The 26,642-nt window shown below is 36.1% G+C and overlaps 3 protein-coding genes across 5 annotated transcripts; 2 read left to right on the plus strand and 1 right to left on the minus strand.

Annotated features, from left to right (window-relative positions):
• The first annotated feature begins 18 nt into the window (after window positions 1–18).
• On the plus strand, window positions 19–4,439 carry LOC106155209 (derlin-2). Of its 3 annotated transcripts, none has more exons than XM_013529929.2 (6): window positions 19–220; window positions 1,231–1,296; window positions 1,499–1,666; window positions 1,833–2,031; window positions 2,324–2,414; window positions 3,570–4,439. In XM_013529929.2, the coding sequence occupies exons 1-6, from the start codon at window positions 128–130 to the stop codon at window positions 3,682–3,684; spliced, it is 732 nt and encodes a 243-aa protein (XP_013385383.1). In that variant the 5' UTR covers window positions 19–127; the 3' UTR covers window positions 3,685–4,439. The 3 variants fall into 3 exon arrangements, with proteins under 3 accessions (XP_013385383.1, XP_086855355.1, XP_013385390.1); XM_013529936.2 differs by lacking the exon at window positions 19–220 and adding an exon at window positions 439–617; XM_086999229.1 differs by lacking the exon at window positions 3,570–4,439 and having other exon boundaries at window positions 2,324–2,418.
• An 880-nt stretch (window positions 4,440–5,319) lies between these two features.
• On the minus strand, window positions 5,320–7,955 carry LOC106154382 (carbohydrate sulfotransferase 9-like). Its single transcript, XM_013528720.2, has 2 exons — window positions 6,757–7,955; window positions 5,320–6,370 (listed from the first exon to the last, which is right to left on the minus strand). The coding sequence occupies exons 1-2, from the start codon at window positions 6,904–6,906 to the stop codon at window positions 5,504–5,506; spliced, it is 1,017 nt and encodes a 338-aa protein (XP_013384174.2). The 5' UTR covers window positions 6,907–7,955; the 3' UTR covers window positions 5,320–5,503.
• Window positions 7,956–8,035: 80 nt separating this feature from the next.
• LOC106155262 (putative ATP-dependent RNA helicase DDX10) lies at window positions 8,036–16,303 on the plus strand. Its single transcript, XM_013530007.2, has 18 exons — window positions 8,036–8,236; window positions 8,474–8,534; window positions 8,958–9,088; window positions 9,398–9,556; window positions 9,750–9,870; window positions 10,080–10,194; window positions 10,383–10,584; window positions 10,874–11,036; window positions 11,268–11,352; window positions 11,532–11,633; window positions 11,879–11,966; window positions 12,192–12,280; window positions 12,448–12,937; window positions 13,058–13,192; window positions 13,522–13,677; window positions 15,233–15,295; window positions 15,539–15,684; window positions 15,900–16,303. The coding sequence occupies exons 1-18, from the start codon at window positions 8,087–8,089 to the stop codon at window positions 16,057–16,059; spliced, it is 2,616 nt and encodes an 871-aa protein (XP_013385461.1). The 5' UTR covers window positions 8,036–8,086; the 3' UTR covers window positions 16,060–16,303.
• The last annotated feature ends 10,339 nt before the right edge of the window (window positions 16,304–26,642 follow it).

Consider the following 26,642-nt stretch of genomic DNA (forward strand, 5'->3'; position numbering starts at 1 on the left):
GAAAACAATGACATGATCTCTTTAACTTCCGTCAACACGCGCATGCGTACAACGCTGACGTGTAAGCTCGTGTTCTGCTGTGATATATTTGTTTCTTTTTCAGCAGACGTTTGTTAAATATTGCACCATGGCGTATCAAACTTTTCAACAGGAGTACATGCAAATGCCTGTTATTACGCGCGCATATACAACTTCTTGTGTCCTAACGACTTTAGCTGTGGTAAGTAAGACCCCATTCCCAGAGGTTAGATCGATCCAACTAGATCGAACTAACTCCCTGGGGGTTCACGCTAAATAGCTGTCAGCCGAGCGGGCACGAAAGTTTATTACCCCTTTACAGCTTGTAGTAGGCAGGACGGACATTTAAGCCGGATTATCTGACAGTAATCTAGTGAGACTCCCCACGGGGATAGATCGATCTAAAATCTATGGGAATACGTTCTTTCTCGGTCGCCCTCATTCTACTGTAAATTCGTTCACTCCGTCCAGTCTTGATCACAAGTGACGCTTGCTTCACCATCCCTTCCAAATACCAGCACCCACTGCCAATGTCAATATGGAGTGTATGCACTTCTCACTTAATGACTTTTGTCAGAGGAAATATGAAATGCATAAAGGTACAGTACAGTATTATATCAGTGGTATATCTAAACTTGTCAATGAGAAATACTGCCTTTAAAATAAAAATGCTGAAGACATCTATATGTGGGATGTGGAAGTCTAAATGTAGTTTGACTTTCGAATAAATTGCTCCTCATGTTAGTTATTCCTCTTTTATACAGAGTTTGTACTGCATCTATGTAGGTATTTTTGATTTATACGCAGCAGGTCATGTAGACTGACAGAGGTTATAAGCCTAATGGTTTCATTAATTGGTCTATCAGAATATGTTTAATTATTTGGTCTATCAGAATATTAGAATAATTCTAAACAATATGAAAGTTGTTTGTTCCTCCTTGTACTTGTAAAATGTACTATTACTGTACTAGTACATGTACCATATTCATATTGTTTAGAATTATTACCATTTATTTGTGTTCTACTTAAGATACTAATGTTTGTTTTATAGAATATTGCTCATAATTATGGTGGACAGATCCTACCAACATGTCAGTAGAATTAAAGTGTTTCATTCTGTGAAGTATTTTTTTTATGCAATTCATCAATGTTTTTTGTCCCAAAAAGACGAACATATTTGCCTCTTTATGGTATTGATTAATTCCCTTCCAGCAATTAGAAATCCTAACACCATTCCAGTTATACTTCAATCCATCTTTAATATTCCGCAATTACCAGGTAAGATGCATGAAAAATTTACCATGAACTAACTTAATCACTGTTTATATGTAAACGTCCATAACATAGTGAATAAATGAAACACAAAGATGTTTTTCCAAAGAAATATTTTAATAGGAAGTCAATATTGAGTTTAAATAGTGAGATTTGTCTTGTATGAAATGATTTATCCTTTATGTGGTCATTTCATTTTGCATTTCAGTTTTGGAGACTAGTTACCAACTTCCTATTCTTTGGAACAATAGGTTTTAACTTCTTCTTTAACATGATATTTACCTATCGCTACTGCCGGATGTTAGAAGAGGGCTCTTTTAGAGGAAGAACAGCAGACTTTTTCTTCATGTTTTTATTTGGAGGAACATTAATGACTGTATCCTTTGTTTGAAATTGTTTTTAAAAATTGTAATTATTTAATATTTAATGAAAACAGTCTGATACCATAAACCTTGATGTTATTTGCAACATACCTAAATCAAGGAAATGATAAAAGTTAAACCATGCCTTTTTCAAAAAAACTTTTCCTTAAAAAAGTACAGATAACTGGCTTATTTGTAAACAAGTTGGTCTTTCTAGGGCAAGCCTTCACCATAATGTTGGTGTATATATGGAGCCGACGTAACCCTTATGTGCGCATGAACTTTTTTGGTCTGATGACTTTCCAAGCTCCATATCTTCCTTGGGTATTACTTGGCTTCTCCCTTCTCTTAGGGAATTCTATTGTTGTGGATCTCATGGGTAAGTTGATTTTAAATTTGATTTGCTATTTGTTATCTTAATATATCACTGTCTGTTTTTGTTTGTTTGATAGATGGATGGATTTACTTTAGTGAATGCTTTATTCATTGTTTCCTGTATACATTTTTTATGCATACATTCCTTTCAGTATACAAAAAAAAAAAAAAAAAAAAAAAAACACAATAGATGAATATAGCAGCTTGGTAGAAAATGTGACATAATTTATTGATGCTGTGTTTGCTTCCCTATTTAATGGTCTGGCAGATATCAATTTCAAATTTTTTTCCTACAGGTATTGCTGTTGGACATGTGTATTATTACCTGGAAGATGTATTTCCAGAACAGCAAGGTGGTTTTAAGATTTTGAGAACACCAAAATTATTGTAAGTAAAATGTCTTCACTTAACTTTTAAATTGCAATTGGCTGTCAAATCAATCACTTTCACTTTGAAGACTTTTGCTATGAGAATTTTGCAGCTGTAAGATATGCTGTCCTCTTCTAGCAAAGGACATTTAAATAACAGTTGGATAGCTTGCTGGCTTAACCCTTGTGGCCCCCTCAACATTGAACTGGAAACAAAAAACAACTGACACTGAAATTTGACTGCAGTGCTCATGTGACATTTTTGACTAAAATAACATATAAAGTGAGTGTAGATTTCCTGTAATGCATATAAACCAGTTCTTCTAATTTCTTGTATCACTCAAAGTCGACATGCCAAGGCATGATCCAAGTTAATAAATTGATCAGCCATAAAAGAGCTTTTGACCCCATTTAATAAATTGATCAGCCATAAAAGAGCTTTTGACCCCATTCCCATAGATTTTAGATCGATCTATCCCTGTGGGGAGTCTCACTAGATTACTGTCAGCTTAGCCAGCTTAAGCATCTGTCCCGCCTACTAAAAGCTGTAAGGGGGTAATTAAATATGGTGCATGCTCGGCTGACTGCAATTTAGCGTGAGCCCCCAGGGATTTAGGTCGATCTAAATCTATAATCTCTGGATCGATCTAAATCTCTAAATCTAGATCAAGCTGCACCTTCTTGAAATTTCTGGATGTAAACTTAAGTAATCTGTCCCCCAGATTGTGAAAGTTCACCAAGTGGTGTATGAATCATAAGTGCATTACTGCTGCATGCAGGTATTTAAATAAGCTGTCAAAAACGTATGGGGGTTTTATATATATATATATATATATATATATATATATATATATATATATATATATATGACAGAATGAAAGCAGAAAATACCCATTCAAATATCACGAAACAACACCCTTTGGTATTTCTTTCAGTTATGATATTTGAATGTATATGGTGGAATTTGGTCAGGGTTTATGGCAAAAATTTGACTTTATATACATCTTTAAAAACATAAATTTCATCCACTGATCCTTTTCACAGAGAGTCGCCTTTTATTGAGAAATTATGAACAATAGTAGAATTGCAATATCAGTTTGTCAATTTTGTCAAAGTACTTAAGTAAAAAGAGCTGACCAATTTAATAATTTTGACATTTATTCTTAATTTGCAGAAAAATTCTTTTGGACCCTCCTCAAGAGGACCCCAATTACAACCCACTGCCTGAAGAAAGACCTGGTGGATTTAATTGGGGTGAAGGTGCAGAAGGGGGGAACCAGCAGGAATAAGAATTTCCACAGGAGCAAAATCCATCACCACCACCTTGAAAGAGATGAATTTTATTGTATTCAGATTGCTAACAGAATTGGTTAGTAATTGCTGGCTCCTGCATGACCCCATGTCAGAGAAATACAATGTTATTGAAATAGGGAAATATGAGGTCTTGTGAAAGCAAGTAAACAATGTGTCTATGCCACATTACCAAATATTTATTTGGGTAGGTTGATCTTGCACGACATGAAAATGACAATGGAAAAAGTGCTGGGTATGTGTTTGTGTGCCTGGTTATCATTGGCTTTAAATGAGAATACAAGTATGTCATTGTGGCATCCTAAAGTATGAATGCATGATAACATACAAGTACTTTAAATACTACTGTAACAGCTGTCATTTGCTTTTATTTTAGGGATAATAAAGTGAGTGACAGAGGTATCTTGGTTTCTTTTTTCTATTTAGATATTTGTGTTTGAGTGAGATATTCTGAAATAAAGTGATCCCAATACAGTAATTTTGAATTTTAATAAGAATATTTACTTATTTGAAAGGTGAAGTTCATATATTTGCTTGTTAATGCCCAAATATATAATGACCATTATTGTTCTTGTCATTTTTATAATCTTCTGGTTATGGTGGTTAAGAATACACCTGTTTTACTATATTTCAATTTTATTAAGCTGTTTTAAGTAGTGCATTTGTAAATACGTTACTGAAAAATATTCAAGTTTTGTTCAGCAAATGTATAGAAAATAAAATATTTTTCTAATATTTTGTTCCAGTTTTATAAAGCGGTGAGATTAAGTGGCATATAGTTTACATAAGGTCCACCTTAGTAGTTAATATAAATGCAAAAAATAATATTAGTTATTAAACGTACGTTTAAGACACATCGAACTATTCTGTCAAAATGAAGTCGGTCTTGTAATTGATTGCTCATTCAATGACTAAAATGCCATATACTATAATTGAAATTGTGCCATGGATTATCAAAATTACAAAAGATAGTAAGAAATTTTCAAAGGTAACATTAATAAAAAATGAGGATTAATGCCCAGATTACATTTGCCCCGGGTAAAACGTGGGAGTTTGTGCGTGAGGAGCACGTCCATCGTGCGACTTTTGGAGGACGCAAACAGCACGTAGAAACTTTTCGACATGATCAACAACCGGTACGTGCGATCTAGCTACTCCTAGCAGGACGCAAGGAACCTGAAAACCGTGCGTCCAAAACGTAGTTGGGACCTTGGCTTAAGGAAACGCACTTCAAATTCATGCAAGTGAATTAATTTAAATTTTCAATATCTTTACTATTGTTTTGCCGCCTTCAACAACCAAAGGTGGAAAGGAAAGAGACCACCAACAGGTTCAGCCATGAACACGATCACCGCTAGTTCACCCAGGGAGTTCCAATAAGTTGGAACTCTGGTTCACCTAACAATGCCTGTACGGGAACTGCGCGATGTCATCTTCGATAATGCTACGGCCTTTCGATTTTAAACTTTTGTCAAAAGTTTGAGCTTGAAAAAACCGTAGTGCCTAGGGAGGCCGTGAATCCGTACGATTTCGTACGACCGACCGGGCCATCGCATAACGAACGTAACGGAGGCTAAATTATAACGCATTAGAATATTCATGATAATCTATGTAGCAGTGCAGTAAAAACTGAACTGAATATACCCCTATGTCTTTAAAATTAAGCAAACAACTTTTTTTTATTTAATTGTTGCTTGTTTTCTGAACAAACGAGCGTCAATTAAATCTATATCAAATCCGACATAAGTCAAATAGAGAGTTATTAAATTACATTTACACGTTACCAGCTGAATTTAACTAGCTAGTTTCGTTAAACAATTTGTCCAAAGTGTAACCAAACAAATCTGCATCAAGTTCGTATTTAGCCCACAAGTTTTGTCTTTCGTGTTTGGTCAGGGTTTGTACATATTTAGTCACGAGCGTCGAGGTCTTGACTGCAGAGCTGGGATTGCTGTACGGAAAACTGAATTCGTGGTCTGCCTGAAGAAGTTTCAGAACGTTACCAGCATCTTCGTTAAAAGTCTCAAACTTGCCAATAACATCGTACTGTACTTGACACGGCAAGCAAGTTTTTTCGTACTGTCGAAAATGATTATCTAAGTCATCATCAGTCTCGATGATATACTGCGCCAACGCACCAAATGATGGTATTCGAGTCCCGTTTTTGTCCACTGTTATGTATTTCTCTTTATACTTTTTTAACAGAAATTTACCCAGGTGGCGGTAGCCGTCATTTGGATCCTCTAGCTTGTCCCTATAGCCAGAGACAATCCTTTCAAAAGGGTGCCGAACAAACATCACTTTAAGATAATGTTTCAAGCGGTACGCTATGCCGTACTCTGAAAATTTTTCAAGTTTGATCAAATCGGGATACAGTTGGCCATACAAGACATGTGGATCCATAACCTCTCTGCGATCCCATTGGTGAGTGAGCACAACGATCGACTTGTGCCAACTTGTACTTCCAACTTTAGGGATAACGCACAGGATCAGACCATGGATATCATCCACATAGAAGAAATTCCTAGGGTTTAAGATCAGTTTTTGTGATTTTGTCGTCAACCCCCATTTGTCGCAGGTCTTTGCAACCCTGCGTTTGCGATAGTCGTTCTCAGCTTTCCATGAAAAATCAACTCCATTCCACTTAAATTGAAGATGATAATCCTGAGAACGAAATGATAATACAGGATCAGAAGTGATATTCTGAATAAAAATGTTAACGGTATCAGATATGATAAACTGTTATCTTGATTGTACATCATTCATGTACTTAAATAAAAACAATTAACGGACCTTTACGGGCATAATATGTAAGATGTGCGTAGTAGACATAATTGTGAAAAGCAAACCAAATAACATTTTGATTATTTCCTAATGAAGAAAATTAGAAAACGTCATTCATGTACTTAAATAAATAATAATTAAAAAAAAAAACATTTAACGGACCCTTACAGCCATAATATGTAAGAAGATGTGCGTAGTAGACATATTTGTGAAAAACAAACCAAATAACATTTTGATAATTTCCTAATGAAGAAAATTAGACCTACCTTATTCTCGCTAGAGTGAAGGTCGCTATGAATTCTCGGAATATTGGGATGCATACCAGCTATCGCAGCAAGAAGAACGATTGACGTCAATATGACAAAGACTCCCAGTATCACTTGAAAGGGGCGAATTTTAACTTTCTGTGCGATCATTTTGTCACCAAGAAAGATTTTTCAATTATTTAAGAGTTGCAGAAACTTTATATCTACTTACTGGTACAACCAACCCACTACTACATCAAGGCTGTATACTGTAAGCTCACGTGCTTCCTAGGCGGACACTCGCCAATGGATTTTATTGAAGCAATGGGGAACATTTGTTGTATATAGTCACTATACAAATAGTAACAGTGTATAACCAGCTTTCTCATTGATTAGCCCCAAGAGGACAGGTTATTAGATTTGTGTATGCAGTTCCACTAATAAGAATGAACAGGTGTAATTATATATGGAGAACAAGTTAAATATCAGGCTAAGAAGAAATGCTCCATTTCGCAGTTCAAAATCAAGTCAAAAATTCTCAATTAGTGTGATATCTGCTCCTTCATTTTTTAAAACATATATAAAATTGGCAATAAATAAAAGAATTCAGTCTACTCCTCTTTTGTTCCAGAAGACTTGCCTCTTACTAAGGGACCATAAAAAATCTATTTTCTAAAAATCTAAAAATCTATTTGCGGTAACTTGTGATCACGGTCTGTGCCCTGAATACCCCGCGGCGTAATTACTGGCAGCGCGAGAGAGTTACTTTCAAAGCTGTAATTAATTCTCGGCTGCGCTCGGAGGAGATTCTCATACCTTTAGGCTATATTTAGTGATTGGCGGAATAAGCTAGCCCTTCCTTTTTGATCGTGTCATTGTTCTAAAGGCCTATCGGATAATTTTTAAAAAATCCAATAAACAGAAGCTAATGTGTTCGTAGCCAGTTAAGCACAAATTAAAAATTAAAGGCCTTGGCCTTCTTTGCTGACTCTGAAAAACCAGTGAAAATCCCAATCATCGCTTTCTAGATTTTATTGGAAAGATGACAGATTTTTTTCAATTAAAATTTGATAAATTGAGCGATTTATTTTATAAAAAATGAAGAAAAAGTGATTGGATATGATAGAGACACGTTGGTGACAAAAGAAACATTAGACACAATCAGTTGAACCAAGGAGTTACAACTGTTGTAACTCCTTGGTTGAACAATAACCTATGAAACTGAGCACGCCCGAGCGTGAAACTGAGGGAGTTGCATGAGCACAGAACGTGCCACAGGAAAGAGCCCTCTTTTGTGTTTGGAGGCAAATTTCTCTCCACGTGGTAGGGAGCTTGCAACGAGCAAGGCGCTATGGATAAGAAAAAAATTCAATCGAAGAAGCAACGGCCCAATAATGGTAGGAAAAGAAAATTTGACCATAAGTCAAAGTTCAAAAGAATGGAAAAGACGTGGAAATTAGAACTAGAAGAAATGAAGCACTTGAAAGAAAAATATCCAGAGGTAAATATAGTGCACTTTTTTGCAAGTCTTAATTTATCTCCCTCTCAGTTTCATACCTGACTACATATCGTCTCTATCAGCGAAACACCTCTCTAATATCGACCCTAAAGGGCATTTACAGTGAAATTTAGCCCCTCCCTCTCTCTCTCTCTCTCTCTCTCTCTCTCTCTCACACACACACACACACACACACAGAGAGAGAACTGTTGATCTAATACAGTTACCTTTTTATACAAGATCAACCCATCGGCTGTTGAGAAGTTAACAGACTTTCCATTATCAAGAAGAACCCTTGAAGGTATGTGGTTTTTCTAACACAGGGCTATAGTGATTTTCCCATTGAGTTTAATGTTGAGAAGTTATAATGGTGTCACGTTCAACAGCGAACTAACAGATCCACGGATCAGATATGGCGGACCCATCTGAAAGTTTGTCACTGAATCCTCTAATAGACACTGAATAGATTCACCAGGGGATTATGCAGAAATCTTTCAAGTGGGTCATCCATATTTGATCTGTAGATCTGTTTGTCTGTCTATCATTTTGGTTGTGAATCTGGCAATAGGCCCTAGAATGAAATTTCTTTCACTGTGTGGGCTGAAAAGATTCCATGTAAAAAAGGTCCAATGTGGTAATACTTTTTTTGTAGAAATTTCATCAATGAAATGCATATATATAAATACATGTTATGCAATTTCCAAAATATGATGTTTCGTTTAAGGTCTAGCACAAACTGAGTATCAAACTCCAACTGAAATCCAAAGGGAATCTATAGGCTTAGCATTACAAGGACATGATATTTTGGGAGCAGCCAAAACGGGGTCAGGAAAGACATTAGCATTTCTCATACCAGTAAGTAAAAGACATATTTATATAACAGTTAGAAGGGTTGGAAAAAGAGTCAGTGTTTGCAGAGCAATTATAAATATTTATTAGGGCATGTTGATATATTGGTAGCTAATATTGTTGATGGTTTCCTTTTTCATACTAGCATACAAAAAATGTTCAGACTTGATATTTACTTGAGAAAAGATACATATTTTTAAAGTTATACAATGTTTTGCTTTTGCATTTCTTAATGTCTTTTTAATTTATTTTGTTATAAGATTTATAGTATCCATTTTTCTGAATATATATACAGTACATGTAAATATGTCTCAGGTACTAGAATGTCTTTATCATCAACGCTGGAGTCAACTTGACGGTCTAGGTGCACTGATTATCACTCCAACCAGAGAGTTAGCGTATCAGATATTTCAAGTCTTGCAGAAGATTGGTTTCAAGCATGACTTTTCTGCTGGTTTGGTCATAGGGGGCAAGGTGAGGATAATGCTTATAGTGCTCATGTTTCTACACATATACAGTACTGAAAGTTTCAATGCACTGTGCAACTTCTTATCATCATTGAAATGTTGGTTTTAAGTATGTAAGGGTGTATTGTCATTGATAAGTCATTTTCAAATGAATAACCTTTGAACCTTTTTCATATGAATGCTTAAAATTTGCTTTTAAGTTTATAAGAGATGAGACGAAGAGAATTAATAACACCAACATAGTGATCTGCACTCCGGGAAGGTTACTGCAACATATGGATGAAACATTTAACTTCAGTGCAGATAATCTTCAAATACTGGGTAAGTACAGGCTTGCTCAAGGTCAGTGTCATCATTTTGAATGTGACTGAGATCTTTTGCTGAAAATAATTGTCATGTCATAGGGAAAATGATGCAGATCTTTTTTTCTTGTGGCTCATAATATAATATGTGATATGATGTTAACTTTTGAGCAAATCGTGAGGAGATCATTTTTCCTTAAAAATGTATTACATTGTTATCTGTTTCAGTGCTAGATGAAGCAGACAGGATTTTGGATCTTGGTTTTCAGGATACCATGAATGCCATCATTTCTAATCTCCCAGAAAACAGACAAACACTTTTGTTCTCTGCAACTCAAACCAAGTGAGTTTCAGCAAAAAAGTGATGACCTTGTATGTGTAGCAAAGATAACAAAAATTAAGTAGATGCACTAAGATTTCTATATTCTTATTTATGTAACTTAAAGTAATTTATTCAAAAATTGACAAGGAAAATAGGAAATGTGTAGGTGAGGTTGGTGTCAGTAAATTTTTTCTTTGCTCAAATTTTAGGTCAGTGAAGGACTTGGCTCGACTGAGTCTGAAGGATCCTATGTATGTGTCAGTACATGAGAATGCAGCACACAGTACACCAACACAGCTAGCACAGAGTTACCTTGTTTGTGAACTTCACCAGAAATTGGACTTGCTATGGTCATTTATAAAGAATCATTTAAAATCAAAGATCATGGTGTTCCTCTCCAGCTGCAAACAGGTGAGCATTTGAGGGTAACAGTAAGTAACATCCAGCCATGCTTTACTATTTGGGCATGTCTTGTTAGCAAAAAGCTGTAATACTGATAACATATTTTTACACCGAATCCAGGAAATCAAGGACTAAGCTGTTAGCATATGGGAGTTTTCAATGAGATATTTATTTTGCAAAGAATGAAAAATGAAAAATATGGTTTGTACTTGTTGAAGATTTCTTTATTTTCTGTAATGGACTTTTAACTCCCTAAAAAACAAAAATTATAATTTAGTTTTATAATATATTTTACCAGGTAAAGTATGTTTATGAAGCCTTCAGAAAGCTGCGACCAGGTAATAGTGTTATAGCTCTCCATGGAGGGATGAACCAGTTGAAGAGAGTGGATGCCTACAACATGTTCTGTAGAAAACAGCATGCAGTGTTACTGGCCACAGATATTGCTGCAAGAGGTCTTGGTAAGTTTGTTGGCTTTTATACCATTTTTTTTTTGCCATTGTTTAGAGAAATATCATAAATATTTTAGTTATGGTTTGTTTGCAGTAGAGTTAGTGGGATGCTTTATTGCTTTGGCCTGAAAATATAAAGTCTAAGACATTTGTTAATGCTATTTTCAGATTTATGATATTTGACCTCTCTGTGTATTAAGTATTCTCTGCTAATATACCCATTATATTATTATTTAATAGATTTCCCTGCAGTCCACTGGGTTGTCCAGTTAGACTGTCCAGAAGATGCAAACACATATATCCATAGAGTGGGAAGAACTGCAAGGTATAATGGAAAACATTGACAATTAATTCACATGATACTGTGACCAAATATATATTTTTGATAGTTATGTAAACATGCTTCCATGAATACATGACTTAAATGAAATATTTCACTAGTGGATTTGTTATTTAAAAATAAAAGGGAAATAATCACTAATAATTATTGTGTCTTTGAAATAGATATGAAACTGGTGGTGAGGCATTGTTGATATTGCTGCCATCTGAGGAAGCTGCCATGATACAGCTGCTGGAGGAAAAGAAAATACCTATTCAAAATATCAAGTAAGGGCACACATTGGTGTATTGGGGACATTCTGTAAAGAGGTGGACTTGTTCATGCACAGAAATGTTTCTTAATGTATGCAGAAGTATTATATTTTTATGAACATAAATTTTTTTAGTTTGATTATGCTTTTATATATATATATTGCAAAGGGGGTGACCATGGGATATGTTTTTTTTCATCTTTTGGTTTAAAAATAAGTCTTGTTCCAATATATACAATCACACACTGCTCATTTTGACAGAGTTAATCCCAAAAGATGGCAGAGCATCAAGGGCAAGCTTGAGTCTTGTTGTGCAGCAGATGTTCACTTCAAAGAGATGGCTCAAAGGGTAAATTTTTAAGTGGAATCAAATAAGTTATAGTTTTAAATTGCTATTTATTCTTATTTACACATAATTTGTTTTTTAATTTTGTGATATGTAATAACATAGTGTTTGATAACATTTAACATTTAAATATCAAGATGTAGTTGTTTGAACTTATGATTTTTATAGTGTATAAGATATATTTTAAGGAAAACATTTCATTTATCTTTGCATTTTTATTCTTTATAGGCATTTGTAGCTTATTTGAAGGCAGTGTTCCTCATGAGTGACAAAAAAGTGTTTAAAGTTCATGCCTTGGACACAGAACAGTTTGCAAGGTATGAACAAAATAATTATGGCTGGAGAAAATGTGTAAAATACAGTTGAGAGAATTAAAGTCAGGTGTTTTCCTGTGTTCTATCAGTGAAGTATTATTTTGCTCAAAATTTTTATACTTTAATTTGTTCAGTAGCTTAATTTTAATGGCTGTGTTTGCTTGTTTAAGTTCATTAGGTCTGGCCTTCCCACCAAGAGTACGGTTTCTGCAGAAGGACAAGAAAAGACTTGAAGCAAAACAAGTAGCAAAAGATGCATCATTAATGCAGAATGTTGACAGTGAATCAAAATCCAACAGTAATGAGAGTGATTTTTCTGAAAGAAATAAACTGTTACAAATTGACCAATTTGAGAACAGTCAAAACAATGAAGACAGTGATAGGGAGTCAGGAAGTGACAACGAAAGTGATAATGAAAGTGATAATGAAAGTGATGATGATGGAAGTGAAACATGCCCAAGCAACCAAAAAGATATTGAGAAAGATAATTCCCCAAATCAAGTAACTAAAAGTGAAAAACATTTAGAGAAAAAAAGGAACCCTACAGGAAGTACGGAGGCAGCAAAAGAAGTTCTTCAGTTCCAAGTGGAAGATGATGATGATGATGGCGATTCTCTTTTTCAAGTGAAGAAAAGAATTGACCCTGTAATTTCTGATGAGGTAATTTTTGAATTTAGTTAATTTATGAAAATGAGGTATGTGCCCACTCTGATCCTTGATATAGTTTGTTTCTAATGGGGTGAAAAGTTTCCATTGTTTAATTACCGATATATTTTACAGGACGAGAAGGAATGTGCGGTAACTTTGGAGAAAGCAAAGAAGGCTAAAGCAGTCACAAAAGCAGCAGTTGCAAGGAAGATTCACAAGAAAAATCTAAAAGTGAACACAAAAATACTGTTTAATGAGGAAGGAGAGGTGGGATATCTAAATGTCTTTGTATTCTTTCACAAACATTTGCATGGTGGATCCATTTTTGTGAAAAAGCTGGTCACTGTCTACATTTGCTGCATGTTGTATTTCAAAATATTATGACTTATTCAATTTAAGTATTTAGTTTTTTTTACAATACACTGGTCAAAAGCATGTGTGAATTTGATTCTGCCTTTGATACCATCAAGGAGCGGCTGACAGGAGTTCTAGCTTTGTCATGGAATTTTTTATTCAGTACTGATTTTTTCATTATTCTCTGTTTTAGTGTTACTGTGTCATTAATATAATGTAGAATGTGGATGCTGTCTCTTCAGGTTATTCAAGATCCCTTGCGTACACGTCAAACGGTTCTCCCTGAGGAAGAGGCATGTGATGGGGGTATTAACATTGATGTTGCTAAGAAGGTCATGCAACAAGAGGACAAGGTGGACAAGCAAATGTTTAGGGAGAGAATCAAGAAACAGCATAAGGTAAAGTATTATTTCTTAAATATCATTTTAAAAGCAAACTCATAATAATAGTTTACTGTTTTTATTGGTAGTTGATGGATTTAAATAACAAAGTTTGTTCCTCATGAGACTATTTTCAGCCTATGCACCTACAAGGCATGTGTTATCAAAATAAACATTAGAAGAGTTACAAAACACAGTCAGATAAAAGTGCACCTTACTTTGATTTCTTTGTTGCTCCCATTTAAAACATTCAAGACTTTTCCCAGTCATCATTTTGACAGTCGGTTTCCTCAGAAGACGACTGTTATTTTCTTTGATGACTTGACAGCTTACAGATTTTATTTATTTGTGATGGTTTGATTTGTTGGGACAGTGGATAGTCTAAAAAACTTAACATTATTTGATATGGCACAGTTGTGTTTAAGTACATTAATGAAAATATCATTTCGAAGATGGAATATCATAATAAAGGTAAAACATATTGTTGCCATGAATCTGTGGTATTTCTGCTGATATGACTTATCACTCCTGCCAGTCAGTTAAAAGTTATATGCAACTATTAATGGGGAGAGGAATGGGATAACATTCCAGAAAGTCTACATTTAAAGCCTCTCTTACAACCCATCGTGCGTGCTTAGGGATCGAGGAACTTGAAACTGCTCAGCTGCCACTTCTTCCAGGTGGTCAGAACCTCTTGCCCTGAGCCAGACTTTTTCTTGTGGGGGTTCATCATCTTGCCAACTTGGGTGCGCTGATTCTTGAACCAACCTGAAACATTACAAGAAAACACCACTAAATAAAGGTCTTGGAATTACACAGTAATAGTATAATGATGTTGCTACTGTAACATGGCTGAAACTATTTTTTATACTTACTCTTCCAAATACATAATATTTTAGTATAAATGTTGTGGAATATCTACACATTTAATGGCCAAAAATGTCACTCACCATGACTGTTCAGTTGAGCAGCCATTTGGTCCAGAACCTTCCTCTTGTACTGGGTGTTGCTATATTTGGGTTTCCCTTGTTGTAGAACTCGTTGTGTTGTTAAAAAAACTCAACGAGTCTAGCCTCCTCCTCACTTCAATCGTGATGGGTTCTGCTTCCCTGTGGCACTTGTGGTGCTTTCCACATCTGCCTCCACACCTGAACCTTCTTCTTCTTCTCCTCCTTCAAGCCTTTCTCCTTCGGGCAGTTTTCGGGCTGCGTGCTTTGCGTCGTGTTTCCGTCACCAAAAAAAGTACGTTCCACGTACATGTATCTTACTGCTTGGCCAATTTTTTGCATGCAAACTGCTCGTAGAAGCATGCACAACTGGTTGTAAGAGTAGTTTAACTGATGAACCTGGTCACCAGTGTCAATTTCTTGCACCTCCATAAATTTTTGCAGTTCACTCTTCTTTTGGACTGAGTATATGTCAAATATTGCAGACATCATGGTGCCTTCATCTCTCTTGAACTCCTCCAACTCACTGTTTGGGGGCCCCATAACCGCAATCCTTGGAAAAGGCCTGACAGCAGTTCTTATTGAAAGATGATCATTTTCTTTTATAATTTTGTATTCTATTGCAGGAAGAAAGGATGAAGTCCAAAGCAGCAAGGAGGGCAGAAGATGCAAGAAGAAAAGGTTTAGAGGTAGCTTAACTTTTATTATGTTTTTGTAAAATTTGTTGACGAGTATCAAATAATACAAATTGATCATTTAAGTGCAAAATAAATGTAGACACTACAAAAATCTTTCCGAAATTAACTTGATTCAGTACACTTGCAAATTATGTTTGGAGAATGAAAATGGTAATAAGATACTTGGAAAAAATAAATAACAAAAGTTGTTTAATAAACATATACTCTTTAAATAATTTCTTTGCAAACCTGAAGGTAGAAGATGAAGAACCAGTTGCTCATTTACCAAGTGGAGATGAAGATGCTGCCATTGATCTTCTACCTGACCCTGATCTTATTTATGGCAGGAAAGACACTGGTACAAGCTCTGAGGATGGGGAGAACAGTTCTGAAGAGGATGAGTAAGTGTAACAACTGTTTTGTAGATAAAGATAGTAAAAACAATTTGTAGAATAAAGTAATGGGAAAGTTATTATTATAGATTTACGAAATAAAGAGAAAAATTCTCAGGATTTTACTTAAAGTAGTAATGTTGAACTTGTCTATTAATTCAAAACCAAACTTTCAATGTTTTATATTTAGTTTTGTACCATAACTGCTAATTTTTCATCCCCAGACCTATCAATAAGAGAGCAAGAGTTTCAGTAAGCAATGAAGATAGTGCAGGGAGTGAATCAGAAGATGGAGATGAAGAGGAAGATGAAAGTGAAGATGAAAACGATGGTCTTACATTAGAGGATAATGAAGAACTGGCATTAAAATTACTGCAGAGCTGATGACTCATATTCTTTTCAAAAGAGTTACATGCAGAAATGCCACGTTAATAAATTATTTTCGTACATTGTAATTTTCTTCATTCAAATATACATAATACACTCGCCTCAAAAGTTGGGAAACATTGTTAATTTGAATATTTATAAAATAACCATATGAGCGAAGGTAAATATTTTAACCAAATATTGATGGAAAATGTACCTATCATATGTTACTTTTTTAAATAAACTGATGATTTTCCCACTACATTACATAGTTTTTTAATTATTGTAAAACAAATACGTGTTTCAGAACTTTTTGGTAGAAATGGTTCTTTTGGCCAATGAACTCTGCAAAAATTGTCAAAAGCTTTCAAGTTTTTTGAATAAATGTATTAACTGTGGCCATATGTGCTTATTTGAAACAAAATCTTTGCCTTGCTTACCTGGTCCCTGGTATACGGCAGAGAAAAAGACTTACATTTCGATTAGCTGATTTTGTCAACAAATAACAATAATATTAATGACAATAATCATAATTTATTAACTTATTGCAACCCAAAGGTTGAAGTTGTACACAGTGGATAATAATTTGAGGTGGATATAAGCTTAGATAAAAAACAATTCTACTTCACTGACACGAAACTTGGAAATTAAAGACAGATTTATGAAAGTTCTTTATAATTTGCAGTCATAACCTTTGGCACTATAAGTTTGCAGATTCTTCTTAAGGAACAAGCCTTTCTTACCATAAATGTGTCAATATTTGATGGAAAACCTTGTGAAAAGTGTATCCCTCCTTTGCTACAAAAGTAAAAGCTGGATAAATTGTCCTATGGGCTCATTTTTTGGACAAACTCAAGCTCATTTTTGTACCTACAAACTCCTTTTTGTACCTACATTGCAGGTCTTTCCAATTGCCCCTTTCAATTTTCCTAGGTGAGGAATATCCACTTTTGCAAGCCTACCATTGTCTTTGCAATTATTCTTTAAATACGTACAATGCTTCATAATTGACATGCAGACATTTAAAGGGATAATAACTCTTCGTTTCAGCCAAAAAATGAATTTTCCTGGAGTAAACAACAATTTTCACATACTCACCAATGGTGAATGAATCCATTTTTACATTCAAAGTTAGTCCCTGGTTTTTTTCTAAAAAGTTTGGTTTTTTGTTAGAGTATAACCATCAGTGGAGGTCACATGGTCTAAAGAAAAGCTCAGATATCAGAATAATAGCTATAACTGCCGTTTTTGTGGTAAAACAGAATCTATTATATTTCTGTGAGTTATTCACAATGTTTTTATTGTGAAATATAGATCTCATACGAAGAGTTATTATCCCTTTAATGCAAATATACATATATATACATGTAATTTGTCAGGTGAAGCATGCAAAGTAGCCAACCTACCTTACACGAAATGTAATGTTGCATGTAAGCTGTGAAGCAAATGTACACATATGTACATGTAATATGTCAGGTGAAGTACCGAAAAGTATCAAATGTACCTCATGAAATGTAATGTTGCATATAAGCTGTAAAGCATATCTGTCCTTACATATTGCAGTAAATATTTGTTTACAGATTAGAATGGCTTTTACTCAGTTGTCTTAACTTCCTGGCAGTATCATTGAGTCAAACAGGGCTTGGCACTAATGCCTGTGTACCATGAAAATCTGACTCCCCTAAAAGGTGACTCCCCAGTCAGATTTTCATAATGAAACTGGGGTCAAAATTTCATGGAAGAAGTAAAATTTTCATTATGATTTTCATGGGAGTCAGATTTCTATGTTACCCCTCTCACTCGTGTATCTCTGTCACTTCTAGAAACCTTTACTTCTGGTATCTGTTGAGACATGAAAGCAGGTGTGACCAGACAGTGGCAAAAAAGTCAATGAAAATCATGTCTGATAAGGTGGAAAGTAGACTGAAACTTTAAAAAAGCTCCGCGACCACAAAGTCTTTCAACTTAAATGAGGACAAAATAAAGTGGTGACACACCACAAATTCTGACTCAGAATGAAATATTGACTCAGAATAATGTTGTAGTGCCTGGGGGTCAAGTGTGAATGGAACAATAAGTGCAGCATTAAAGTAAATAGCTGGGTCACTGAAGAACATGTAAGAGAATTTCTAGACTTCAAAAGCAAAGTCTGTTATGAATATCCTTCTCATAATTATAATGATGAGGCATTTCAATGAATTGTGAAACTCATCGGTCAGACCACATGGTCGATATGGCAGACGCTCCCCACAATGAAGATGCCAAAATACTGGAGGAAACTACAGAAAAAAACTTATTCAAGAAAAGAAAATAGTTTGGAAAAATGATAGACACAGCTCAACACTGTGAGCCTTAAGAGCCTGAAATTAAAAAAAGCTTAGCCAACAATTTAGATGCGTTTACGAGGTTTAAACCTCAAGGAGAAAGTAAAATGCTCTTTAAAGATATTTTGCCTCCTTCCCACTGGCCAATTCCGCCCTGCAGGAGAACAAGCAGTTGAGTACACACCCTCATCAACCACTCAAGGATGGCCTCTCGGGTTAACAGGCCAGCAAAACGAAGTTAGGCTAACATTCCCTTCTACCCCTTGAGATCATCTTGTTCCAAAAAACTTGAGGCAGAAGATATAATAATAATAAGTTTATTGAGCACTAAATGATGTGAATACATTTGCAGGCTCTCTAGACTACAATATTTACACAATATATATGGATATACAATTATATATGTTTACATATGTAGTATGTTAAATTATACATGTGTTAATGCAATTTATGCTATAATATTAATTAATTAAGCTATTCACAGCATTACTGACAGTAAGTGGCTGTGATATACTAGATTTCAGGTGAACTATGTATTTTAACAGCAGTCTTTACAAATTCTGCTATTACTTTGAGACTTTTATGACAGGGTGGATTAAGGAGAATAAGGAGATATGGGACAATGAATATGTATCATTCAGACCTCCTACCTCATACGTCATTGCCAAAGTGAGGAAAAGATTGCCAAAGTAGATGTAAATGCCACCATAGAAGATGAACAATTTGTTCAACGTAAACAATCAGACACAGAAGGCAATCTGAACTCAAGTAGCTGAAAGCAGCAGTTCAAAAAATAATAAAAATTGTGTGGTCACAAGTGTATGTGGTGAAAGTGCCTGTCACTCTAGAATTCCATTTTACTAGGTTAACGCTATTATACATGTAATTACATCATTATTACAATAATTTATTATCAGTAAAAGTACTGGTAAGTATTATTGTGTAGTATTAGCGTATAGTTTAGGCATTTTTTGCTATTTGAATCCCATTTCGCTGACAAGTCTTTGTTTCAAAAGTGAACACATTTAACAAAATGGCAGATCACGTGGGTAAGTTCTACATCAATTTTATCACTGATGAGCAACAACAGCATATACCTGATATAACAACAGGGCAGGCTTTATTTGTTAAGAGCTCAAAAGGGCAACTTAACAAGAGAAATGATGCTAGAGTGGTTAGAGGGAAGAATATCCCCAGTTGCTTTAAGTGTTTTAGACTTTTTAACCAACCCTAACCCACCTGGGTCACAAGATGAGGGGTCAAGGTCAACATGGATGCCAAATTTATGAGGAGGGTGGATGTGGCAATCAGCTAAAAAATTATTTACTTCAAATAAAAGAAAAGTGCCTCCTACTACACAGATGCCTAGTATGCCTGCACAGACTGAGGACAGTGAAAGGACTTTCCTCAAAACCATACCTATGGGCACCAATGTTTCAACTTCTCATCCATGCAATAACCCTAGATTCACTGATGTGCCAGGACCAAGTGGTTTATTTCCTAGCAATGCCAGCACACCCTTTTTTCCGTCAAACCCTGGGGATGATAGACAGGAGATTTCCATGGAAGTGGACAATGCCAGTGAGGTACCTTGGGTCAAAGGGCCCCCTTAGCCTGCGTTTCGCCACGACGTAAGGTTTACCCACCTAAAAATCTTACATTTAACGGTAAAGGTAGTTGGGCAGCATTTAAGCTTGTATTTTTGCATCATGCTGAGAGAGAACATTAGGACGATAACATGTCATTGGATGGGTTATGTTTATGCCTTATAGGTAAGGCTCAGGAATGCTGCGTTAATGTCACTAAACGTGAAGGCACATTGACATATCAAAGCCTAGTGGAAGAATTAGAAATGTGTTACAGAGAAACAGATACTTCAGCAACAGTATGCTCTCAGCTGCATAATGCGAAACAGACTGAGACGGAGTCTGTTGATGAATGGGGAGTACGTGTTCTAAGGCTCGCATCTCAAAACTACCCTAGTCTACCTAAGTCGTTTGTAGATTTGGAAGTAGTAAATAGATTTTGTGCAGGAATGTTGAACCCGGAAGTGGAGCAAGTTATTTATATGCAGCGTCCTTCTACATTGTATGAAGCTATGCAATTGGCAAAAATGCATCCCGAGTTCAGCGTTTGAAATTAACAGTAGCAAGAGGCAGTTTTGCCTCCTAGTTTAACCAAGTTGCCCCCTGGTCTGAAAGCCGGTGGCAAAAAGTTGCCTCCAAGAAATTTTGGAGACTGAAAATAAAGTTATTAAAAGTTTACCAGCGATCGATGTTTTACTTGCCTCCCACTTGTTTACTCCATGAAATGTTGGTTTTCCGAAGTTCTAAACATAGTTGTGTGACCTATATAATCGCAACTGTTTGAGGCTCGTGTGCACTACGAATATGCAAATGATTATTACATCCCGCGGCAAATTGAACTATTCTAATTGGGCGTGGCATTTGCCGATTGGTTCCGAAGGTTTGCGCAGTCGCAGTGCACAGCTTCTCATTTCCGCCCAAAGCAAATCATGGACATCCGGAATTTTTTATCTTTGCCGAAGGGTAAAAATCCATCGGCTGCTACATGTAATCCGAGCGAGAGCACTTCCACTGAGCAAGGTAAAAATGTGACATTTGTTTCATACAAATTGCAGCTAAATCTACGTTCCGTACATGCAGAAAACAGTCAAAGTATATTTATTGAGGATTTATCCTCGTGCTTCATTTACTCTGCCTTTCCTGGCGCTCGCAGTGCATGACTAGAGCAAGTGCATAAATATGCAGCAATACAGTATTCCTGCACTGCTTGATCAATTTGTCAATTTACTAAAGTCCATTTTGAAGTTATATTGTATCAGTGCTATAGATCTATGAGTTTTGAAATAGTGACTTTTCATATCTCAATGAAACCACATGTTGTGGCCACTTTTTGGAATCGTCTAACTGAGACAATTCTAAAAGGTGATTCTAAATATATCATTATAATATAGTCTAGATCTGTTCTGAAATAAAAGAGTTATTTTGAAAAATATCTTGTATTCTCATTGGAGGACTGATATAGATCTATAGATCTACCCAAATTCTATCAGATTTTTAAAACTTTCGCTCGGTTGCAGATGAAAACCCATTGGCAGACAAAGCTGGGGCTGCTGAGCCAAATTCAAAAAAGGCAAAAACACTGAAAACTCCTGTCAATATGGCTGTTCGACCAAGTACAGTTCAGAAATGGAAAACTGAATTCAAAGAAAATGGCTAATATATCGATTTTGAAACTAGGGAGGTGTGCGAAAAAGATTCCAAAGGCGCTATTTTTCAAAAATCTGGTGCTCTGTATGTAAACAGTTTAGTAAGGATAAGACAGTCCCATTTGCTGTTGGTACAAGTAACATAAAGAAGTGTCTACTCAAAAAACATTTTCAAAGTACATTCCACCAAGATTCTGTTGAAGCAAAGTTGGCAAGACACCGTGTTGAAACAAATCATCCAACTGACATTTTGAAAGGGTTACAGAATATGGAAAAGTCTGTGGAGGAAAAGATGGTGAAACTTTTCAAGACTGCGTTCTATGTTGCATTCTATGAAAAACCTTTTGTTGAATTTCCTAGATGCTTAGACCTCCTTGAGTGGAATGGTGTAAGTATTGGTGACTCTTACAGAAATGACAAACAGTGTAAGGTATTCATTGATGTTATTGGTAGCATCTATCATGATGAATTAAAACACGTGTTAAAGGATGCAGACTTCTTCTCGGTACTCTGTGACTCTAGTACAGACAGGAGTGAGGTTGAGAAAAAAATAGTGTATGTAAGAATTGTGAAAAATGGTCTGCCAACATTCTTATATATGAAACTAGTAGATGTAAAAAGTGGTAAAGCAGATGGGATTGTTCAAGCTATAGACAAGGCTTTTGCAGACTTTGACATGGATGGTGCTGAGTGGCGAGCTAAAATGATTGGATTCGGCAGTGATGGTGCAAGCGTAATGACGGGAAAGACAAATGGTGTTGCAGTAATTTTACAATGGGATGTCCCATGGCTAGTCCAAATCCATTGTCTTGCACACAGACTAGAGCTTGCAATAAAGGACTGTTTAAAAGACACATACATGGACGAAATTGTCAACATTCTGGTTTCTGTTTATTTCTACAAGGGTTCTCCCAAAAGGCTACGAGTATTAGAAAGTATTGCTGACATTATGGATGAGCAGTTCTTAAAGCCTGAACGAGCAAATGGGACAAGGTAGGTTGAGCATAAACAGAAAGCCTTAGCAAAGTTGGAAAAAACCTGGAGATCTATTGTTGTTCACCCAGAAAGCTATGCTTCTGACAAGACAAATCGAGCAGAAGACAGGACAAAAGCCAGAGGAATCAACAACAGATTGCTTCGATACAAAGTGGTCCTCTACATGCATTTTCTCCTCGACGTGTTTGACCAGATGGCCCAGTTGTCCCTTTTATTTCAAAGAGATGACATAACTGTTCCTAGTGTGGTTCTGAAGTGTGAGCATGTTCAGCTTATGTTGACATCCCTCCTGACAGTTAATGGATCTTAACTTGAGGTTTTCTATCAACATGTAAATGGTGCTGTGTTCAAAGGTCAAACTCTTAAAAATGTAATCCAGCCAGACAGAGAGATTATCATCAACTCACTACTGCAAATAATGGACAGAAAGTTTGGAAACATTCTTGGTGGGACTGATATTTTTAAAGCAGCTCACATCTTTGATCCAAGAAACTGGCCAGACAATTGCAATGATCTGCCTGCTTTTGGGCGAGAAGATCTTCAGACACTGCTCAGACATTTTGAACAAGTGCTGGCCAATACAAACCCTCCAGTTAATGCGAATGATGTAAACCTCCAGTGGGAAGAACTTAAAACTTTTGTTCAGAGTAATGCGAACTTTAAGAGCCTCCACCCTAATTCCCTATGGGAAAGATTCTATTTAACAGATCAGGAGAGGGACGAGTTTGCTTCAATTTTGAAGGTGATCTTCTTGGTAGAGACTTACCCACTGTCAACTGCATGCTGTGAGAGGGGGTTTTCTACCATGAATAGGATTAAGAACGACTGGCGTTGCAATCTGGCAACCCCAACTTTGGACACATTAATGAGAGTAAAAATAAGCTCTGAGACAATATGACCCTCTACCTGCAGTTAACAGGTGGTGGTTGACTGGAGAGAGGGCAAGGAGGCCAACTATCTTGCCTCATGGGCCTCACACAGACCAGTAGTGATCCTTCACGATGCTAGGGCAGGTGGATGAGGCTGAACTATTATCTGTAAGAATTTACCTCTAGGTAAGTCCAAGTTGCCTCCAACTTTCAGATCAGGGAGCAAGTAGTTGCCTCCTAGCAAAAAAGTTAATTTCGAACACTGGAGTTAAAGGTAACTATGGAAACTAAAAAAGGGCATACTGGGACCAAAAGGGTCACGTTGCAACATAGCTGTCTAAAGAGACAGATACTTCTAAAATTGAAGATTTTAGGGGTGAAATAAGGAGCATGCAGAAGGCATTAAAAGAAATACAACAGCAGATGGCTCAAAGATCAACTAATTTTCTCCACACAGCATGCCCTTTTGTATATTTACTGACATAAGCTGGCAGGGCTTTTACCTCTGCTCAGGGAGTCTCACATACTAACTAAACTTCATTTGCAGGTAATGGACCAACCACCAGGAATCCCTCCCCTGGCACAGAGGGAGTACTTGGGCTACCCCTAGATAACGCACTTTACACGATGCAAAACGCAGAAGGCCACGACACCCTCGTCACTCAAGTCACAGTCTCAGAAACACCACCAGAGAGCACAGGAACACTCAACACTTCCACAGCTGGCGCCAATATCGCACAGGCCCACAAAACTCTAGGCATGCAATCCACAGTTGCGGGAAGTGACACATTTATTAGAGGCCCTCAGCTAACATATGTGATGGGAAACTCGGGGTCCCTCCACATCTGCCACACCACAGCAGCCAGCCATTTTTTATGGCTAACCCGCCGGATTGCTGCCAACTCCCACAACAGGTGAGTCTATGACTACTCATATTGATAGCCACTTAAGTCAGTCCATCTGCCGAAAAAATTGGTACAATGAATATGTCCTTCAAAGATCTCATTACCAAAAATTCAAACAACTTTAGTCTCCATGACTCTTCAATGGATGAGCAGTTTATACATAAACGTAAACAGGATGCTAGCTGATGGTAATCTCCATATGATTCTAGAACCAGTCCAGAAAAAAAGTGTCCCTATCACCTTCCTACAGTGGCAGGCAGCTTTCATCATCTTTTCAGCGATATATTTACAAAAGCATCCCCAACAGGCTGTCCCACTGACCCAATACAACAATAGAATTCTAGAGATGTATGCCAATAACACCTCAAATTGGCAAACCTAGATGAGCACTTTCGCTCCAACTACAAATCACTAGCCTACAGCTGGGACAAACCAGACCCAGTTCTCTTGGCGGATATCAGTTTTATCCAATGTCCCACAGGGGAACAGCCCTTTCGTTCACAGAGAAAGACATGCTTTCGCTGGAACAATGGATGATACTGTGACACAGTATACTCTATCATCAGGATTCCCAGGATTTTTTCTTCAATGGCCTGAAATTTGTCAATTCCTGGCGATTCATGGGATTTGTGGTCTGTGTGAAATAGGGGCATTAGCAGTTTCTTCTGCTGACTGGAACTGAGAACTCTGACAGATTATGAACATTATAGTAAAATTACTAGTGGAGTAAATGTCAACACAATTGACAGATTGTTAGGGGCCACTAAATTTGACAGTGTCAGACTATCAGAAGAATGTTTCCTTGCTTTTCCTTGACTTATAATTTATCTGTATAGCCCTTGTGTGCTATAATTTCTATGAAGATTAAAAAAGGGCTCAATTCAGTTTTTAAATGTGCACCATGTCATGGAGCTCTTTCCAGAGTTAATTAACACTTGGACTTGGTTCAAGAATAAGAAATCTTTTCCTTGGTATACAAAAGCTCTTAGAGTTATGTCAGTTGGTTGACACCAACGCCATGCCATGCTTCTTTTGTGATATTTGAATGATCAAAAATGTAGTTGCTATTCCAAACTGCAATTTGAAATGATTATATTATATTATGCTGGTGCTCATTATATGGAAAGGAAAATAAATTTGCTTATTTAACAAGTTTTCCAGCGCCAAGTGGAAGTTTACTGTCATTATTTTCAAAAATGAAAATATAATACTCCAAGTATCCTGCCTAATTTTGTGCTTTGTGTTTTTCACTACAAAAATAACTATTGCTATTGTTCCTTATTTTGTACAGAGCTGACCTCAAAAATTTTTTATTTCATATGAAAGATTTTATAAACGAACCCAATGACAGTTTCGCAACCTGCTGTTTGTCATTTACCTGTATTAAAATAGTAACTTGAAGGTATACTTGTTTCTTGCATCTCATGCTGAGTTTATTTATTCATTAATTCAATTTGTTTACAAATAGTTAATTCATAAATCCCATTTCGTTGAAATTCACATATATTAATCAAAAAGCGTGTTATACTAAAATAAGACTTTATTCATAACTTCAATATTTCTTCAGCTACATTTTCAAGAAACACCCACACACTTATGAAGAAAAAAAAAATTAATTAACACAAGTACAATTTTGTGCAACTTGCTGTTTGTCTTACTTGTATTAAAATTGTAATTATATCAATTAGAGCCTGTAGTACCAAAATTATTCTGTTCACAACTTCAATATCTCTTTCAAGTGCATTATTTAAATGGATTACAAACTTCACTTTTTCTGTCAAAAAAAAAAAAAAAAAAAAAAATTAATCTCAATGAAGCTCTTAAACTCTTTTCACCTTTGCATGATACTCTTTTTTCACTAAAGCTGTAGTTGCTTTTTCCAACACCTTGCAAAAGCATTACCCCTAAGGGCCACATACTTCTTTATAACAGCTTTAAACAAGTAAAAACTGGTGCCGTCATTCTCAATTTGGGAAGTGATTCCACACAAAGATATATTTACAATTTCATCAATTTCTCATAGATGATCTTTTGAGATCAGCTCTGTACAAAATAAGCAACAATAGCAATAGTTATTTTTGTAGTGAAAACAAAGCAAAAATCATAATTAGTTGCATTTTACCACGTTGGGGAAACAACATAGGAAAGGCATGAAGGTAAACTCCCTTCTCCAAGAATACTGTGAAAATGATGTCCATTTCATGGCAAATAGTAATATTCCTGATAGGACAGACTACTTTGCATATGAAGGGATTCATTTAAACTACAAGGTAAC

The sequence above is a fragment of the Lingula anatina genome, chromosome 1, assembly GCF_051362555.1.
Source record: "Lingula anatina isolate TDL-2025a chromosome 1, LinAna3.0, whole genome shotgun sequence".
Classification (NCBI taxonomy): Eukaryota; Metazoa; Brachiopoda; class Lingulata; order Lingulida; family Lingulidae; genus Lingula; species Lingula anatina.

What these genes read in the sequence shown, in the direction of transcription:
- LOC106155209 (XM_013529929.2), top strand. Translation starts at nt 128, where the DNA reads ATGGCGTATCAAACTTTTCAACAGGAGTACATGCAAATGCCTGTTATT. An exon ending in TCCTAACGACTTTAGCTGTG is followed by an intron (nt 221 to 1,230) that starts GTAAGTAAGACC and finishes ATTCCCTTCCAG; the next exon opens with CAATTAGAAATCCTAACACC. An exon ending in TTGAGAACACCAAAATTATT is followed by an intron (nt 2,415 to 3,569) that starts GTAAGTAAAATG and finishes CTTAATTTGCAG; the next exon opens with AAAAATTCTTTTGGACCCTC.
- LOC106154382 (XM_013528720.2), bottom strand. Translation starts at nt 6,906, where the DNA reads ATGATCGCACAGAAAGTTAAAATTCGCCCCTTTCAAGTGATACTGGGA. An exon ending in TTCACTCTAGCGAGAATAAG is followed by an intron (nt 6,371 to 6,756) that starts GTAGGTCTAATT and finishes TTTCGTTCTCAG; the next exon opens with GATTATCATCTTCAATTTAA.
- LOC106155262 (XM_013530007.2), top strand. Translation starts at nt 8,087, where the DNA reads ATGGATAAGAAAAAAATTCAATCGAAGAAGCAACGGCCCAATAATGGT. An exon ending in TGTTTAATGAGGAAGGAGAG is followed by an intron (nt 13,193 to 13,521) that starts GTGGGATATCTA and finishes CTGTCTCTTCAG; the next exon opens with GTTATTCAAGATCCCTTGCG. An exon ending in CAAGAAGAAAAGGTTTAGAG is followed by an intron (nt 15,296 to 15,538) that starts GTAGCTTAACTT and finishes GCAAACCTGAAG; the next exon opens with GTAGAAGATGAAGAACCAGT.